This window comes from Bombyx mandarina, chromosome 09, assembly GCF_030267445.1.
Source record: "Bombyx mandarina strain Sakado chromosome 09, ASM3026744v2".
Taxonomy (NCBI): Eukaryota; Metazoa; Arthropoda; class Insecta; order Lepidoptera; family Bombycidae; genus Bombyx; species Bombyx mandarina.
The window spans coordinates 10887627-10907432 of record NC_143216.1 but is presented as its reverse complement, the minus strand read 5'-3'; the positions used below and the strand labels follow the sequence as shown (position 1 = coordinate 10907432).

Genomic DNA, 19806 nt, shown 5'->3' with positions numbered 1-19806 from the left:
AATTGCGAAGGAAAGTTCTGTTCTGCATCATGTCAAAACGGAAAATTAAAGTACTGTCATTAAGGGATAAACTTAAAATAGTGAATGCCTTTGAATCCGGAAAATCGCGAAATGAAATTCAGAGGGTGCATTAGCGAGAAACTCGGGTTAGTGAGAAACCTCTATACGCGAGAATGAGATTGTGCTCCCTTGAACTCTCGCTTATCCAGGTTTGACTGTATAAATTGTCATAATGAATATCTGAATCTATAATAATATTCAGTATTTTTGTATTCTGCATTACAAAACATTATGTAGACATTTTTAAATGATTTTGTAACAATATTTTGCGATAAGTATCGATAAGCTCATCCCGAATAGACTTATTGATAAGTACACACTTGTGATAAGATGAAGAAATGACACTTCATTTTGACTGCGTGCGTGAAATTCCCAAATACCTAATTTTGTATTTTTTGTAACTTAGATTTTGTGGAGATAACGAGTCATCTATTAATACGTGGTTATCGGAGCCAATAGATATTGAAATGTTAATGTCGGACGAAACTTGTGATACTACGCTTTACCGATTTGAGTGTGTTTGAACTTGGCGATTGACTGAATTAATTACAGGAAAAATCTGTCGCGGATCATCTCCCAATTAAATTAATCTTAAGCAATGAATGAAATGTATTCAAATCTTAGCTGTATATTTTTTTATTTTTGATGTTAATGCACTGTCGATTGCACCTATAATTGAGGTGACATCTGCCATGAACTTTTGTCAATTTGTCAATGTTTTGTATTGATGATCACTTTGTTGGTGCGACTTAATAAATAAATAAATAAATAAATAAACATGTCATTATCATCAGTTGCAGTGCTGCTCCCTTATCGTTAGATTATATGGAAACTGTCATTGACAGTCATTAGAGGTAGAGAAAGAGGTAGACCTAAGAAAAATGGATGGATTGCCTGAAAGACGATATGTGTAAGAGGGGAGTGAGCGAAGAAATGTATGATAGAGGAGTATGGAAGGAGAAAACATGTTAGACCGACACCAGGTGATTGGGAGAAGCGCAGGAGAATGATGACGTCATTGACAGATCGTATCCCTTAATGTGTGACTCCAATGTAATAGCAGAGGATCCCCGGTGAGATCGACTTCCACCCACCAGGGTACCCAATGAAAATGATATTTAATCAAAACAAATATATGTTTCTGAACATATCCCAATAAGGTTGCCGCAAAATATGTTCATGGTTATAATTAATTAAAATTATCAAAAAACATAGGTTAATCATTTAAAACACTTCCTGTTTAGAACTTTGATTTTGTTCGTGCTGTTTTTATTATTATTTTTTATTGCTTAGATGGGTGGACGAGCTCACAGCCCACCTGGTGTTAAGTGGTTACTGGAGCCCATGGACATCTACAACTTAAATGCGCCACCCACCTTGAGATATAAGTTCTAAGATCTCAGTAGTATAGTTACAACGGCTGTCCCACCCTTCGAACCGAAACGCATTACTGCTTCACGGCAGAAATAGGCAGGGCGGTGGTACCTACCCGCGCGGACTCACAAGAGGTCCTACCACCAGTAAAGATAAGTAAACCATTTATGTTTGTTATTTTGGATGTTTCGATTACTGCAGTTTTTGTGATCACAGACGACTCCTGTATGATAATTAAACTTGAAAATTTTCCAACATGAATCTTTTTCTTCTTGACCTTATCCTCCTATAGGGGGTCGGCGAGCATGTTATCTTTTTTCATATTATATATCATCTATGCACTGACACCTTTCTCTCGCAGACCTTTTTATATAGTCGTTGCGTCTACTTTCATACCTTCTTTTTTATTTTATTTTTATTGCGTAGAAGGGTGGATGAGCTCACAGCCCACCTGATGTTCAGTGGTTTGCGGAGCCCATAGACATCCACAACGTAAATGCCGCCACCCACCTTGAGGTATACGTTCTAAGGTCTCAAGTATAGTTACAACGGTTGCCTTTCAAACCGAAACGCATTACTGATTCACGGCAGAAATAGGCAGGGTGGTGGTGCCTACCCGCGCGGACTCACAAGAGGTCCTACCACCAGTAAAACCTGCGAATCATTAGTCATACATTATCAAAGATCAAACACATTTACACAATTTAATCTTCAATTCATGTGCTCTTATCTAGGTTAGCTGCATAGTTGAGGAATTAATGAACTTATCCTGTTATTAATGTATTCGCTCTATCAAATATTCATGTCGGTGATGTCAATCGGATCGACCGCTGATATGACTACATGATTTTAGCAGTAGAATCCGCTGGATGCAGGTTACGTAGGACCGGATAACGAGGCGTACCTTGGGTGAGGGATATGTCCCGCAGTGGAGGTCGGTGGCCTAAAACTGAAATAGATGAAGAAAGTGGACTGCCTCTGAAATGAATTATGCCGCACTTGCGCAGTTAGAAGAGGAGTTCGAATCAATGAGGATTAACAGTAAAAAATTAGTGACAGAGATGAAAAAATATGAAGATATGGAATTAATTTCTAGTGCTGTGAACTACTTTAATACTTTAATACTTTTTTTATTTATTTATTGCTTAGCTGTGTGGACGAGCTCACAGCCCACCTGGTGTTAAGTGGTTACTGGAGCCCATGGACATCTACAACTTAAATGCGCCACCCACCTTGAGATATAAGTTCTAAGATCTCAGTAGTATAGTTACAACGGCTGTCCCACCCTTCAAACCGAAACGCATTACTGCTTCACGGCAGAAATAGGCAGGGCGGTGGTACCTACCCGCGCGGACTCACAAGAGGTCCTACCACCAGTAATTACGCAAATTATAATTTTGCGTAATTACTTAATACAAAAATAGTCTTTAAATGTTGATACCTTGTATTTCCTGGTTATAAATATATACTACTAGCTGACCCGGCAGACTTCGTAGTGCCTCGATCGAGAAATAAAATACCAAAATTTTGTATAAAACAAACTTAAAACAAACAAAAGGAATCCGTCCGACGGAGGACACATCAAAGGAAAAACAAAATTGTTCTTTTTATTTAATTCCAAGCATTTTCATATTTATCTACCTTTTAAACCTTCTCTGGACTTCCAGAAATAATTCAAGACCAAAATTAGCCAAATCGGTCGAGCCGTTCTCGAGTTTTAGCGAGACTAACGAACAGAAATTCATTTTTAGATAGATTAGTTTATTATAGTTTAGTATGTAATTAAAACAAAGAAAAAAGCAACATCTTCTTGTATTGTTTTCCTCAGCGCTGAGGGTCGTGACCTTTACGGAGCATTTTTGTTCGGACTACGTTCTTCCATTCTTTCCTGTTCACTGCGCAGTGGATAGCTACCTTGATGCTGGAGTCAACAGAGTAACACATTAAAGTCTTGTTCGAAATTACAACAAAAAGTACAAATAATTAAACGTTTATAGTACTTATAAACATAAAAGTTACTATTCTGGGAATATGGTATTAAAGTCGTATTTTTTCTTCCGGTCATATTGTGTTTGGTGGGACAGCTGTGAAATGTAGGGAGCTTTTTTTTGTATTGCTTAAACGGGTGGACGAGCTCACAACCCACCTGGTGTTGAGCGGTTACTGGAGCCCACAGACATCTATAACGTAAATGCGCCACCCACCTTGAGGTATACGTTCTAAGGTCTCAGTATAGTTACAACGGCTGCGCCACCCTTCAAACCGAATCGCATTACTGCTTCACGGCAGAAATAGGCAGGGTGGTGGTACCTACCCGTGAGGACTCACAAGAGGTCCTATCACCAGTAAAAAATCTATCTACTTCTACTCTATCTATCTACTCTCTATCTATTTCGATCTAATGTCAAGGCCAAAGGCGGTATTCATGTTGTGATGACTACGGACGCTCACATCAGTTTGTCCATGAACTCGTTCGTCCAAATAAATGAATAAAAACTTCGAATCAAATAAAAAATAAAAAAATAAAATAAAAATCATTTAATTCTGACCATCTTAAGTCCATAATAATATGTTGTAAGTAGAGTAATATTTAGAACTATGTTAATAAAATTAAAATTAAAATTAACAAAATTATTAAAACATTTAAACATTTAATTCATAAATCTGCGTTGCTTTGAGGCACCAGGTACATGGGTAATCCAGTGTCTCAAAAAAGAAAATAAGAAATAAGTCTAAATAAGTCTCAAAATAACAAACAAACAAAATTTTTATTGGAAATTTACTTAAATTAATTTCTGAATCACTTGAAATGTTTATATCTGATCGTCTCTCGAGCTATCGGCTTAGGAACGAGATAAATATAAGAATACATGTGTCAATTGAATCAGTGTCCTCTGAAGACCCGAGGAGTGAACATCCTGTGAGTATATCAATCACTACATAGTATAAAACAAAGTCGCTTTCTCTGTCCCTATGTATGCTTAAATCTTTAAAACTACGCAACGGATTTTGATGCGTTTTTTTTAATAGATAGAGTGATTGAAGAGGAAGGTTTATATGTATAATAACATCCATTAAATAGTGGAGCAATCAATAATAAATTACAGTTTCCGAAGCGAAGCGAGGGCGGGTTGCTAGTTATAAATATTTTTATTTGGGGAACGCATACGCCCGTATTGTGAGTCCACACAGGTACGCAATCGTCCTTCCCATATTTTTGCCGCGTGGAAGTCAATGGTACCGTTTTGAATGGTGGGGTAGCCGTTCTAGAATACAACTAAGACTTTGATATCATGTTTGAAATTGAATAATGATATTTACGCTGTTAAAAGGCTCATAAAAACAGGGGAATGCAAGTTTTGTAACAATTTTGAGCAAAAAAATCACTCGTTTTTGCACTACCTTTCATTTAGAAATGTGTGTTCTTTTTGGGTGCAAATAAAATTAAGTGACGCGCTGGGTCAACGTTATAATGGTCGTTGATAATATTACCTTTCTAATTTAAAATTAACGTTTAATTAATATAAGCTATGTAGGATGTAGGACCTCTTGTGATTTCGCGCGGTTAGATACCACCACCCTGCCTATTTCTATAACTATACCCTGTAACTATACTTAGAACTTATATCTCAAGGTTGGTGGCGCATTTACGTCGTAGATGTCTATGGGCTTCAGTAACCACATAGCACCAGGTGGGCTGTGAACTCGTCAACCCGTTTAAGCAATAAATAAAAAGAAGCTAAGCGTGAAGTGCATGACTTGGCCAAAACGTTTTTATTACCTTCGTAACGAATATATACCAGAATACCCTGATGATTAGTGTTCACTGTTGCCCATGGATACCAATGCTACGGGCACAGCTAAGCTAGTGTCCACCGGTTAGGATTCCGCTGTAGCAACATTTGAAGAAGGTCATGATGCCACAGCGCTCAGAAATCATCGGAGGGGAGTTTATTGCAGAGACGTATAGTAAATGTCAAGAAGAGTCTCTGGAAACGTACTGTGGGGGAACACAGCAGTTCTAGGTTTTAGAGATGGTCTCTGCTCTGGTAGCTGGTAGTAACCAAGGTTAAAAGGAGACGAGAGAGTTATTTAAAGCACTATTCCACCGAAAATACAATACCTTTATACTCTGTAATGCCATTAATTGGGTTGACGGTACCATGTTTAGTTTCCACTGAGTTTCTCGCCGCATTTTCTCAGTTGATCGCGATCCCAATCCGGTGGTAGATTTAGCAAAGTATTGCTCTTGCTAGGGCCGGTCTTTCTCAGGTTGAGCCCTTGAGCTTTTAGGCTACCATGCAATAGGAAGGGGAAAAAAGTTTACGAGGATATGCTCAAGATAGTAAGTAATCTTTGTCCAAAAATGTCACTAAACACGTCACTCGCCAGAGTATTTATCCTATATATATATTGTTTTTTCACGGTTTTTGTGTATGTTCGTTTCGAAGTTTGAAATAATATGGATAGTGTTATACGTTAAATAGTCAAGATTTATTTTTATTTTATTTTTATGTAATTTTGTTGAAATGTCTATTCTATCGATGTCTTTACGTAACAGTTACAAATCGTGAAAGAGTAGTTAGTATTCTGGGGAGACAGTGCCTTTTTTGTTACATATACCCTTGTACAACAACCTCACGCTCCACCGGGTTTAAGTGGTTACATTTGGCGCCCTTAGACTTTACAACATTAATGAATGCCCATCTTGAGTAATGAGGTCTGAGCTCCAATTATATAATATAACGGCTGTCTCACACTTCAAATTGGAATGTATTACTGTTTCGTGACAGAAATAGGGAGGACCTACCCGTGCGGACTCACAAGGCGTTCTACCGCCAGTTTAGTTATTTTCCAACATATAGCGTCATATACATTTACCAGATTTTTTAGATATATTAACCACTAGCGGCCCGCTCCGGCTCCACTCGGGTCCTTAACAAAAATTTCAACGATATTTGACGTTGTTTTATTTTTTAAAATAAAAGAACACTTATTGCGGCATAACTATAATAGTTAGACATATGCTGTCGAGACACTTTTTATAAATAGTAAGGTGTTCTACAAAGTCGTAGTACATTATTTTATTCTATCATCAATAGTTTTCGCAGGGCACACGATGTAAAGAATATTTTAGGCAATTTTTTTACACCTTGGGTTACATTATTGGAGTTTTAGTAAGGATCCCTAATTTTTTTCAAAAAAGATTATAGCCTATGTTACTCGGAATTAGTGTAGCTTCCAAACAGTCAAAGAATTTTTCAAATCGGTTCAGTAGTTTTGGAGCCTATTCAATATAAACAAACAAACAAATCTTTCATCTTTATAATATTAGTATAGAAGTATAGATATGGATTGTGGGACCATATCTAAACTATTAAACATTTAGCATGCATACTGTATATTTATAAAAAAAAGTCTTAATAATTATTTTATTAGATAGCCGACGTGCTGATGTAAAGTGTTAGTATTTTAACTTACGGTTATTTGTGAAGTTACACGAACAAATTCTCAAACGTATATCGGTAAAATTTCTAGTATAACATTGTCAACGGCTTATGCAATTTCAATTGGTTTCTGATCTTTCAGCGAAATGGCTAAAATAAAATTTTCAAGGCTAATTGTAAATTTTTAGCTACGTGCTGTACATGAGCATCCGTAAACCATTTTCTACAACAGCACTCCGAAGACAATAGCTTCTAAATCGTCCACAAGCATGACAGACAGACCAACAACTTAATTCATTTACATGATAATTAAAGATTTTTAAATACTAAAACATTGTTCCAGTCGTTTCGTAGCTTTTGCGTTGAAAAGTAGTTTTAAAACTGAAGTGGATTTGTGTTGAGTTTATATATATGAAAAATGCCTTGCGGATATTTCAGTGAGACCACCAAAAAGGTTTTGTTTGTAAGTTATCATTTTACTACTAAGGGCATGTCTGAATCTGATGGTGTTACAGAGGTTAGAAGGCGCCATACCGATTATCATGCCTTGTTTGTTGTTTCTTTTATTATCCTTGTGGGCAGACGAGCATACGGCCCATCTGATGGTGAGTGGTTACCGTCGCCCATCGTCCTCCTTGCGTCGTATTCCTCACTGCTGAGGGTCGTGACCACTCTTTTGTATCACCTTCGCACGCCCGATCTTTCTCCATCTATTCTTGTCTCTGGCGGTGTGGAGGGCGTTGTGAAATGTGGACTGTCGCCCATGGACGTCAGCAATGCCAAGGGCAGAGCCAAGCCGCTGCCTAGCATTGTTATGTGATGTGTCTGGAGTGAGAGATTTAGTATAATCGTACATGAAATATTAAAATCTGAATGTGGCCTGAAATCATTACGAGAACACCATCACCAGCTTCAAAATTTCAAATGAAAGCTTAAAAAAGCCATTATTCCTTTGCAGAAGCAATAGGTGAATGTGATAAAAAAATACATATTGCAGAAATCAGTATATTTTCCTTTAATTATCGGCTATTTTTGCCAAGATTATTTTTTAGAATGCTTAGACTAGATACAAATGTCATGAGAGTAATAAGGATTGATGGTCACTGGCGTACAAGAGGGCTATATGAGCATGGAAATTTGAAGGTTTTGAGGAAATAGCTACTAGCTTCTTTTGCTTAGATGGTAGGACAAGCTCACCCACCTGGTGTTAAGTGGTTACTGGAGCCCATAGACATCTACACGTAAATGCATCACCCACCTTGAGATATAAGTGCTAAGATCTCAAGTATAGTTACAACGGCTGTCCCATCCTTCAAACCGAAATTCATTACTGCTTCATGGCAAAAATAGGCAGGGCGGTGGTACCTACCCGTGCGGACTCAAGAGGTCCTACCACCAGTAATTACGCTAGTTATAATTTTGCGGGTTTGATTTTAGCTATACCTTTATAACATTCTCCCTCTTATAATTAGTAGTTTACTGGTCAAATATTTTCCTTTAGTAGTGCTGATCACCATTCTTTTGTACACCACACTTTCCCATTACATCGTAGCTCCAATGTAAGAGATCTGATTCTGTGTGTGACTTTGACGAAATATGTGCTACAATTCGATGTTCCCTCAAATCGTCTTCTCGCATTAAAACTGTATAATCTCAAAACTTACTAATTTTACAGGAGAGTGTTTTAAAGGTTTAACATGTAATGTTTTTAATATTAATCATCTTTGCAACATTTATTTTGTTTTTTACCAGATACATTATCTGTCTTTTAAAGTAAGATAAAATTATGTATTAATTTTGTTAATAGTAGTCAAAATATAGGTTATCTTAAAATATATATACTAAAACTAAAAAACGCTCTTTTGACAGTATTTATGAGAAAAATACTGGTGATATCAAATAATTCCGCATATTAACTCAGTTTCGAATATTTTTGGGAATTGTACACTTTTAATGCGAAAAGACGAAATGTGGCTGCGACCTGCGAGATGTGTATGTAGTTTGCGTCTGTACGATCAGTGGATTTGACGTAGTCCAAATATGAATCGGTATTTTAATTGCTGAATTATTTAAACTCGAGGTCCCGCAGTAGTCGAAATTCGACTATAATCAATTGGAATTGTAAGTTTGTACACTATTATGATTGTATTTTATACTTCTATAATCACAAATTTCGCCAAGACTACACTTTAAAAAATATTAACAAAGACAACCAATATTTAATCTATTCTCAATTTGACATTCATTCAATCATTCAAATTTGACACAGACGTCAAGAACAAAAGTTTGACAATAAATAGTATGCATGCGTGTGTGCGTCAAATACATGGTATGTAGTGTGTGTAATGTTTTCTTTATTGATTTAATGTATCTTTTATGCATTATTTAAAAAAAATATTAGCATTGTGCACTTCTTCTCTATATTCTCTATAAGTGTGGAAAATTTCATACTCCTCCGTCCGCGCAATTTTCGTAAAAAGGGATACAAAGTTTTTGCTTCACGTATTAATATATAGATGCTCAATGCTATAAATATGCAGTCAATAAACTCTGTTAGTGTCTAATCTCTACAAGTAAATTTGAAAGACATGAGTTTTTTAAATATATTTGGCTATCTGAATTTGAATTTATTCATTGGTTGCGCTGGTTTACAACTGTCAGTTTTTGGTTTCGGAAGATCACAACAATAATTTGGTTTTTGCAAATCCTGTCCCATCCCTCTTCCGCACTTTACCTGCCGACGCGTGCGAGCGAGGTCGTGTAGCGACGTCGACTCTAGAAGAAAATGTGAAAATGACTGAACTACCGAGCGCGCGCGCTACGTGCCTCTGTTGAATTTGTACGAAAATAAGTGAAATTGTTGGTGTTTCTCATCGCTTATCGGTATGAGCCTGCAGTAAGGTAACATAAGCCTACATAAGGTACTGTGCATCCTCCATTTACCGCAGAACTGCCGCTTCTTATCGTTTCTGTCCGCAGTCTGTGTCCTTCCTTTGCAACGACCGAATTTCGAAAACTGCAACATTTCGTAGTTATCGCATTTTATGTTTTTACGACACCATAACTATTTTTTGTTATCGCTTGGTAAATTTCTCAAGGATACATTATCCTATCGTCATTACGGGATTAGAGGGTGTACCGTAATTCCGATGGAGGAAAAGTATTTGAATGTAGTAAGATAGGACGTAAAAAAGAAGAAAAAAAAAACATAAATAAATATGAATAATTAAATCGTTGGGATTACGATGTCTTGGTTAGTCAAGAAACCGATGATTTTTGCATGTTAATTAGCGCTTTTATTAAGACATACAAAGAGAGGTGATTTTGTAAAACTTAAAATTATTTTTTGCTAAATTAAGTATTCTCTATAAGCAGATAATGTAACTAAAAAACTCCGTAGACACTTTGTATGACTTAACCGTGAACCACTTAGTATTAGTGACAAGAGTGGTGACAAGCGGCAATAACTAACTACATCTTGACTTCTGTGCGTCAATAAATACTCAAATATAAATGCAAAAGTGAAGTCATTTGTTTGTCACGCTCTGTTGTCTTGACTCTACACAACAGATCTTGAATTTCGCATACACATTGTTAAAGATACAGAAAATAAAATATATGTCATCAAAGAGAAATACAGTAATTCAATACAATATGCTTATTTGCTTACATTAAACCGAACGAAGCCGCGAACAAAAGTTCGCTATATAACAAACGTGTAGAGACGTGTTTTATGCAATAAAACTCTATTGAATCAAACTGTTACCTTGACATCGCACGTCGTCCGACATTTTACAATGAAATCTGACATTATAAATATATAGAGATGGAAATCGTTTAGTAAGTGTGTTATTTATAGTGTGATAGTTACGATCGGAGAGCATCAGTAGGTTTGGCTTGTTTTAATTTTTATTAATTGAATTATGCCTTCGAACAATACTTTCAGTTGGTGGAAATAGTTTCGTTAAACCAGAAAAGCGTCATAGTGAGACTTACGTTCATTCTTTTTTTTATTGCTTAGAAGGGTAGATGAGCTCACAGCCCACCTGATGTTAAGTGTTTACTGGAGCCCATAGACATCTACAGCTTAAATGTGCCATCTTGAGATATGAGTTCTAAGATCTCAGTATGGTTACAACGGCTGTCCTACCCTTCAGACCCAAACGCATTACTGCTTCACGGCAGAAATAGGTATGGCGGTGGTACCTACCCGTGCGGACTCACAAGAGGTCCTATCACCAGTAAAAAACGCGCCAGTACTTCCAACGCAATATTCACTCGTGCTATTGAAAAACTAACGTTAGTGATAAACGGAGAGCTTCCGTGATCATATTACTCTCATACGAAGATCTAAAATGTCAATAGTCTGGAGTAAAAAATCAGTAAATTATTCTAAATTAATCAATCTTTGAACCAGATGATAATGAAAATTATCGGGGAGCTCGCCCTTCTGGGTGCTATCGCGTCAGTCTTCCTGGTAGCAGCCCAGGGTCGGGCAGCAGAACGAGCTGCAGAGGAATCCGCTGGGCGAGATTACGTGAGGACTTTGGACGAACAGACTTCTCGGCTCAGGAACAAGAAGACGATTGCCTCTTGGGACTATGAGACGAATTTGACAGTCCATAACGAACAGAAATTGGTAAGTCTTAAGGCTGCGTCAAACAGAACGCGTACTTAGCGCGCGTCAGAACGCTAAACTGACGGCGCGCTGTGACGCCGAGATGTGTTGCACTACTATGGTAATATACTACGGTTTGACGAAGCCTTTATTAATGTCGCAAAAGCGCTAGTGAAACATTTGCGTCCATTGATTGTACAATAATTTAAATTTCAGTTACAAGTATCCTTAGAGGTGGCAAGCGAAACGAAGGAATATTGGAAGGAGACCATGAGCTACCTCTGGCACGAGTTCGAAGACCCGGACCTGAAGAGGATGTTCAAGAAATACACGGAGCTGGGCACATCAGCTCTACCCGAGGATTTGAATCAGAGATTGATCGTGGCCATCAATAGCATGCAGTCAACTTACGCTAAGGCAACGATCTGTGATTATAATAATCGGACTAAATGTGATTTGCATGTTGAGCCTGGTGAGTTTACTTTGACTTGATCATTGTGTTGTCGTAATGAGTGCTGTATTTAGAACAAAACAGTCTGTTGTTCGGAGTAGGGATGGCGCGCTTTCTCTAATAATTATCGATCTTTATATCGATTCGAGTTGAAATTTGAAGAATCGATTTACAAAAAAAAATCAGAATATAAAATACCAATAAAAATCAGCTACAATCAGCTACGTTATCCAAAAGATTTTCCAGGAGTGTAACATGGTTTCCTTTAAGATCAGAGTTGGCTTAAGAAGAGTACATTACCGTAAAACGCTTTGTGATGATGCTTCTAGCATGCTTTTCAGAGACAATTACTAAATTTTACTACGCTTACTAAATAAGACTAGGAGATATAAATAACACTCAAGATATAAATAAGACATTTTTTATATTGTTGTTTTGAATTTTCTATGATATCAAAATACCTGCTTAATATCAAATAAATAGTCGATGTTTTTGTTCAATATTTTTATGCTTCAATTAAACGATTTCCGATTACTATTCATTGTTCGGAGTCTGCATGTCCTTGTTCATGTCTAGTCTTGGATTTTTTAGCTTAGAAAATTCTCTTTTTCTTTTTATTTCTCTTTTTATTCTTGGATATTTTTACTTTCTAGGATAGCTTGATTAACGATTCGTATTCAAATAATTTCAGTTGTAAGTCAACCTAGATGTATACTCTTCATTTTCACCTCTGTTTATAGCTGTAGATGGAAAAATTGACTTACCACATAAGCGTATAAAGTAGCATGTTGCTATTAGTATAATATTATATACTAATATCTTTTTTGTAGTTGTACAATGGTTAATAACATTTTTCAAATCCTTGTTTGATATATCGTAGCGATTGGGAAGCAACGTAGGGTATTTAACAAAATTGATCTCTGTCAATTCAAGGGTTTCATTGATGAACTCTGCTCCGGTCGTTAAACGATAAAAGAAGTTGATGTGCTACTCAAACAAAAATAAAACTCCTCCGATTTAAGCTTTGGTTTTTATTTCTAGAAATCACAAACATTTTTGCGACAAGCAGCGACGCTGAAGAACTCAAGTACACATGGCTTGAATGGCATAAGGCAGCGGGTGCTCCATCAAAGAGTAACTTCACCGAGTACGTTCAAATGGAGAACGAGGCTGCCAAATTAAATGGTAAAGATCAAATTACAGATCTATATTATGTGACGCTAGACCAGTTTTTATCTTAGCTATGAATTATACAACTCTATAAGGCTATGAACCTTAGCAGTGTTATTAGTCCTTTTAAAACAAGAGAACACGTTCGAGATAAACCACGTACCAATATGTCAGTTTATTTGAAAGTCTTAGATAGATAACATATTTATATTGTGACTAGCCGTATTCGCCCGCTTCGCTGGGCATTTAAAATTAACATTATTATTTTTGTCATTATTATTAGGGAGTCCAATGAGTGTTGGATTAATATTAGCCTATCCATTAAGTACATGTATTTTCTACATGGATACCAAGTTTCAAGTCAATCGGATGCATGGTTCGGTAGTTATAACGCAACATCCTTAAAAACCACTGTAGATTTATATAATAGTATAGATAGTATAGATTGTTAGCAATATGTGTAGCACTGGTAGCCGTGTGACTGCTTAAGCTTTAGGTAATAAAAAGCTAGGCTTAAAAACAGTTGAAAAGAGAATGTTGAACAGTGTCAAATCCATTTCAGGCTACGACACTGTGGCCGAATGGTGGCTCAGTGAATATGAAGCTACAGACAGCGAGGACCAGTTCGCAGCGCTCTGGGCGCAAATCAAACCGCTCTATGAACAGATTCATGCATACGTCAGAGGGCATCTTCGTGTGAAGTATGGAGAAGAAGTCGTGCCGAAGAAAGGACCCATTCCAGCTCATTTGTTAGGTGAAGCTTTTAGTATCTCTCCGTTTGATACAATTAATGATACCTACAATGATAACATGAAAAACAACTTCCAGTATTTGTGGTGTATTTCATTTCTTTAAACTCATGTATTTGGATATTTTTAATTTTGAACTAAAATGAGTTAGATTTTAAGATAACGTTAATGATAACAAAAAAGTGTCTTTATTAAAGTCTCTTTTATGTTACTGTTTCAAAATGAACTATTTTTTTGTTTTTTTCTTTTAATTGCCCTTATAGGCACACGAGCATACGGTCCACCTGATGGCGAGTGGTTACCATCGCCCGTGGACTTCAGCAATGCCAGGGGCAGAGCCAAGCCGCTGCCTAGTGTGGAGTGGTACGAACTTTTGGACCAATGTTTTCGAATTTTTTTTTAATGTTGTCGTTGTTTTATTTTTAGGTAACATTTGGGCCCAAACTTGGGGTAACGTTGAAAAATTCACAAGGCCGTATCCGGATAAGACCGATATTGATGTAACTGCCGCGCTCATTGCACAGGTAAGTGCGTATAAGAAGCCCAAAAACAATGAAAGTGTGGTTAGATTTAAATAGAATAATTCGGAGCGTGTAATGTGCTTTTAAATCACTAAATAACATCCATTGCTTACGTTATTTCAAACGTGTCTCAACGCTTATTGACTGCAGTTGCTTAGTTGACGCTAGTACATTAATAGATAAATCATTCAATACAATTTATTCGTGTTATTTATTACTGTTGGTTGATTTGATAAAATCTGAAGCGAAATCTACCCACGAACCAGAATTAGCTCTGAAAATATTAAAAAGCGATTTTTTGTATTTAATGTTACAATTTTGGCTACATAAATAGATGGAAAATAGGTACTAGGGAATTTAAGACATGGTCCAAAATCGAAAAGCAAATTATTAAAAAAAATATCCCCTTGAGTTGCTTAATACTGAGTATTGCATCTGCTCAAATTGTTCTCAGAATTACACAGCCCTTAAGATGTTCAAGACAGCAGAGGAGTTCTTTACATCATTGGATTTATCTCCAATGCCAGAATTGTTCTGGGAAAGATCCATCTTAGAGAAACCAACTGATGGAAGAGAAATGGTCTGCCACGCTTCTGCTTGGGACTTTTTTGACGGTGAAGATTTCAGGTAACATTTTTTTTTCAATAAGTTCAAACCTTAATATAATATTATTGAAGACAGGAAGTTTTTCTATTGCTGAATAGATATACACATTACCAACTTAGTAGATTAAAAAACTTATTTGGTCGATCGGCTTCAAATGATTTGTCTACGCAAATGATACGCAAAAGATAAATTTGAATATTTACATTTTTGTTTATTTGTTAATCGATCAGGCAAGAATGACGAATGGATATAAAATATGTGAAATTTCGTACAAACATATTTATAGCTAGGATTGGCGTATAGTATCCTTATCAGGATGAATGCCAAATATATATTTGCCAAAATAAATATGATAGTGTGTTTACTAGATTTTCATCAGTTTACTTCAATTCTTAATTTATGTATCAAAAATGAAACGTCTCTAATTTTTTCCGAATTACAATTTGGACGCCATCATAATCGTGGATGGTGGTACCTTGTTCGTAATATAATATTTTCTAATCAACGTTGCTTAAGCTGAATAAAAATCCACTAAGGTGTTCGTAAAGATAAAATGGCAACCTTTTAAACAATCTGCTTATAGTGGAGATGTATAGAAGTTGCGAAAATTGGAGAGTTAGGCCTTTGGTTAAGAACAAAAGTCGCAGAAACAGATACTTTCATAGTGTCGGCTTTTACTTTTCAGAATCCGTCAATGCACAACCATCACGGACGCGTTCTTCAAGACGACCCACCACGAAATGGGTCACATACAATACTACTTGCAGTACAAGGACCAGCCGGTGATTTACAGGGCTGGAGCTAATCCAGGTAGCGAAGTCATAAAAACGTATTCATAACACGAGAATCTAGATGAGAGCCCGATTTCACGGCCTATTTCATGCGGTCTCCACCTAATGACTATTTTATTAATACTAATAATTAAATGGGTTTATGTATATAATTTACCATTCATTAATCCATAATTCAACTAATAATTAAAAAAATCCATTTATATTGAATGTCGTCCCTAAGAAAATCATTTATGTGATAATAATTTTCACTAATAAGATTATTTTTTAGTTTTTTCTTAAAATGAAAATCGTCTAGGTCTCTTAAGTTCTTTGGTAGTTTATTAAATATCCTAACGCTCATACCTAGTATACTATTAGTCTTTAATGTAGTTTTGGATTTTGCGAAACATAGTTTATCGTTGCGGCGATTTCTATTTGCCACATTAGACATCTTGGTGAATCTATTGGGACAAGTTTTAACAAAAGATGCAACTTCGTATATAGACAAGGAAGGGTAAAAAGTTTATGCTTTGCATAATATGGCTTGCAGCTGTCGGTTATTGTTAATCCAAACATAGACCTTAAACACCTTTAATTTCTGTAAATTGTACTGTTTTGAGCTCTCTGGAGGCACAAAATGTTAGATTTGCTCGGTAAACGTTACTCAGCCAACTATAAGGATCGCTTGACAGTTCATCCAAACCCGTTGTCCGGTATGCTCTTGCAGCCAAATCCGATTAGAAGACTTAAGAGAGCTGAGAGATCCTACTAAGGCGAGACGGAGCATTGGCTCTGCCCCTCTAAACCATGACCTCCCGCAACTCACCAGATAGTCTTGGCGACTAATCACAGGAGAACTATTGTATCCACCTCATTACGCTGACCAGTAGTTTTATTGTCTGTAAAAATTATAGCACGTTGTTTCATCCACTCACAAATAATTACAGGTTTTCACGAAGCAGTTGGTGACGTTATCGCACTGTCGGTGGCGACGCCGAAACATCTACGGGTGATGGGGCTTCTCGAGGATGGACCAGAAGATTTGGAATCTAACATCAATCAGCTTTACAAAATGGTACATATAGAAAATTTTTCTTTCATTGAAAAAGTTACTGCAGGAAAAGGTTGACTTGTAGAAATCGTCACGTAACAAAAAGCGTTAGTTATGTCTTAGCTATTAAACACTTAATCTTAAGTGACTTTTAAATACAATCTTATAAAGACTTAACTCGGGTGCACTATTAACGTGAAACATGTGTTTACAAGTTTTGTTCGATCTTTAAATTGAGAAAATAAATTTATCGCCTTTCAATATACAAGAGGTAATTCTGTTATTGAATCAAATTTCTTATTCTAGGGTCTGGACAAGATAGTTTTCTTACCATTCGGCTACCTCCTTGATCTCTTCCGTTATGGCGTCTTCCGAGGAACTACCACAGTTGACGACTACAATTGTCACTTCTGGCAACTCAGAGAGTCCTTGCAAGGCGTGGAACCTCCGGCGCCACGAAGCGAAGCGGACTTCGATCCTGCTGCAAAGTACCATATAGCTGCCGATGTGGAATACATGAGGTAGATATCCGCCTGCATTGTCAAAGTTTCAATTGACCTTGAGCTATTTTTTATGCCAAACTTTCGGATTGATCACCAGACAACGATTGGAGGATTTTTTAATTGAGATTTATTAAAGCCACGATTCGATTAATTATTCAAAACGAGACCTAAGATTTTTTGTAGCAGCTAATCCAAAGACGTAAATTATTAATTTAAGAAAAACTGCGTAAAACTTTCTTTTGAGGGTCGAAACTCTTTGCTTGCTCTAGACATTGTTCTCTTCCCGGACGTGGGTATTTTGTAGGATATTGGGACCTTCAATTCTGTTCAAAAACTGCCGGTATAGCAATCAACCGTCGAAATGACTTGACTGATATGTCAAAAGTGACGCGCTAAACAAAAATAATCGAGATATTTTCTGTTTTATTTTCAGATACTACATCTCTTACATTATCCAGTTTCAATTCCATCGTTCGTTATGCCAGCTCGCCGGGGAGTACGCGGTCGGCGACTCCAGCAGGCTGCTCTCAAACTGCGATATTTACAACAGCACGGCGGCAGGAAACGCTCTCGGGTAGGGTCAACATTAAAACCATAATCAGGAAACATCATTCATCATCATTATCCCGCCCTTCTTCCAGTCACCTGGGGTCGGCGCAACATGTTTTCTCCTTCCATACTCTTCTATCATATACCATTTCTTCGCTCACTCCCTTCTTACCCATATCGTCTTTCACACAATCCATCCATTTCTTCTTAGGTCTACCCTTTCCTCTATATCATTCCACATTCATAGTTAACATTGGTTTACCAACCTCATTTTCATTTCGTCTCATCACATATCCATACCATCCCAAACGCGCACTTCTTAGCTTCTCTAAAAAAACAGTCAAAAAGCAGATACATTTGTATAATAGGCGGTCTTATCTCTAAAAGCGATCTCTTCCAGACAGCCGTTTAATGTACAGAAATTCTGGAAACTATAAAAACATATACATTTATTAAAAATATATACATATATTGAAATAAAAGTGGATGAAACGGCTTTAAATGAAAAACTAATGGAAGACTTATATTTGACACACTACTATAATCATTAGTATTAAAAAATACCATGACCAAAGTTAAAATATGCAATTTATTTGTTTGTATATAAGACATGATTTAAAATTAAAATTCACACGTATTATATTATTTGTACATTAGCAAAATGCTGCAATTGGGTTCTTCGAAGCCGTGGCCCGACGCGATGGAAGCGATAACTGGACAAAGGTTCATGGATGCCAGCGGCGTCCTGGAGTACTTCCAGCCTCTATACGATTGGCTCAAGGCCGAGAACGAACGAAATGGAGAATTTGTCGGTTGGGAACCTAGTACCGTCCGTGAGTTGATAATCTTAACTAACTCGATCTGTTAAATTTAACACCTTGATTGTGTTGAACGGGCTTAAAAAGCCCCTTACGCGATTGTCTCCTATTCAGCAGTCAAAGCAGTTTTTTCCTCGTTACAGGAGGTGTCTACCTTCAGATTTCTATGGGTATGGGCTTATTCAAAAACGCTCTTTTTTGAGGCCTATCTGGTCTGATACGCACTGTAAAAAAGTACAATATCGCCTCGAAAAGACCTTACACGCACTGGCTCGAAGCTCCTTTGAAGTTTGATTAGGTTGACGTTCTGTTGGCAATGTGTTTAAAGTTTACAACTGGAGTGACATGTCTCTGCCAAAATAAGGGTATTAAAAATGTTGTGCGCATAATCGAGTGTTCCAGTTTGAAGATAGAATTGAAATTTCAACCTTTTCTTTAAGTTCAGCGGCAATCACGATGTGGTTTTTGGGACCGTTGCACAGACATGTATAAAATATCATCATAGAGTTGTTGTTAATTGATATAGATAATATAGTCAATTGTTATATTATAATGTATATAAATACTGTATAATATATTATGAAATACTTTATAATAACAACAATTATATAGTCACATTACGTGTAGACAACAAATTGAATTTGTGCTAATGTTTTTGTTGTTCTGTCCCAGAATTTTGTACTCCAAACCAAAGAGCAGCGATGGAAGCGACCGGCTTTAACAAGAGATTGAAGAAATATGCAGCTCTATAGATATTTGAATAAAATACATAATCGTTAAATTTAATAAATAGTCTTATTACGTTACGTTATCGACGTGTTTTATTGTATTTGTATACAGACACTCCAATTAAAATGTAAAATTTTAATAATCGTCCATTCTAACTAACTCATAATAACTAACGGCCGTCTGGTGTAGTGGTAAGTGACATGGTCACTACACAAGGGGGTCGCGGGTTTGAGTCCCGCCAAGGGAGTCTATTTGTATGATAAATATAAAAATGTCTTTTCCAGGGTTATGGATGTATATTAAATATATGTATGTGTATAATAAAAATCTTACATTTATTTCCGTTATCTGGTACCTGTAACACAAGTTCTTTACGAACTTACCACG

General features: G+C 36.6%; 1 protein-coding gene across 2 annotated transcripts; it reads left to right on the top strand.

Moving 5' to 3' along the window:
• Positions 1-4243: 4243 nt before the first annotated feature.
• On the top strand, positions 4244-19501 carry LOC114245204 (angiotensin-converting enzyme). Of its 2 annotated transcripts, none has more exons than XM_028177283.2 (13): positions 4244-4354; positions 11299-11520; positions 11716-11971; positions 12992-13135; positions 13683-13874; positions 14296-14393; positions 14845-15017; positions 15682-15806; positions 16717-16844; positions 17127-17341; positions 17757-17897; positions 18530-18705; positions 19363-19501. In XM_028177283.2, exons 1-13 carry the CDS (start codon positions 4244-4246, stop codon positions 19440-19442), a joined length of 2061 nt encoding a protein of 686 aa, XP_028033084.2. In that variant the 3' UTR covers positions 19443-19501. The 2 variants fall into 2 exon arrangements, with proteins under 2 accessions (XP_028033084.2, XP_089586146.1); XM_089730020.1 differs by lacking the exon at positions 4244-4354 and adding an exon at positions 7126-7344.
• Positions 19502-19806: the final 305 nt, after the last annotated feature.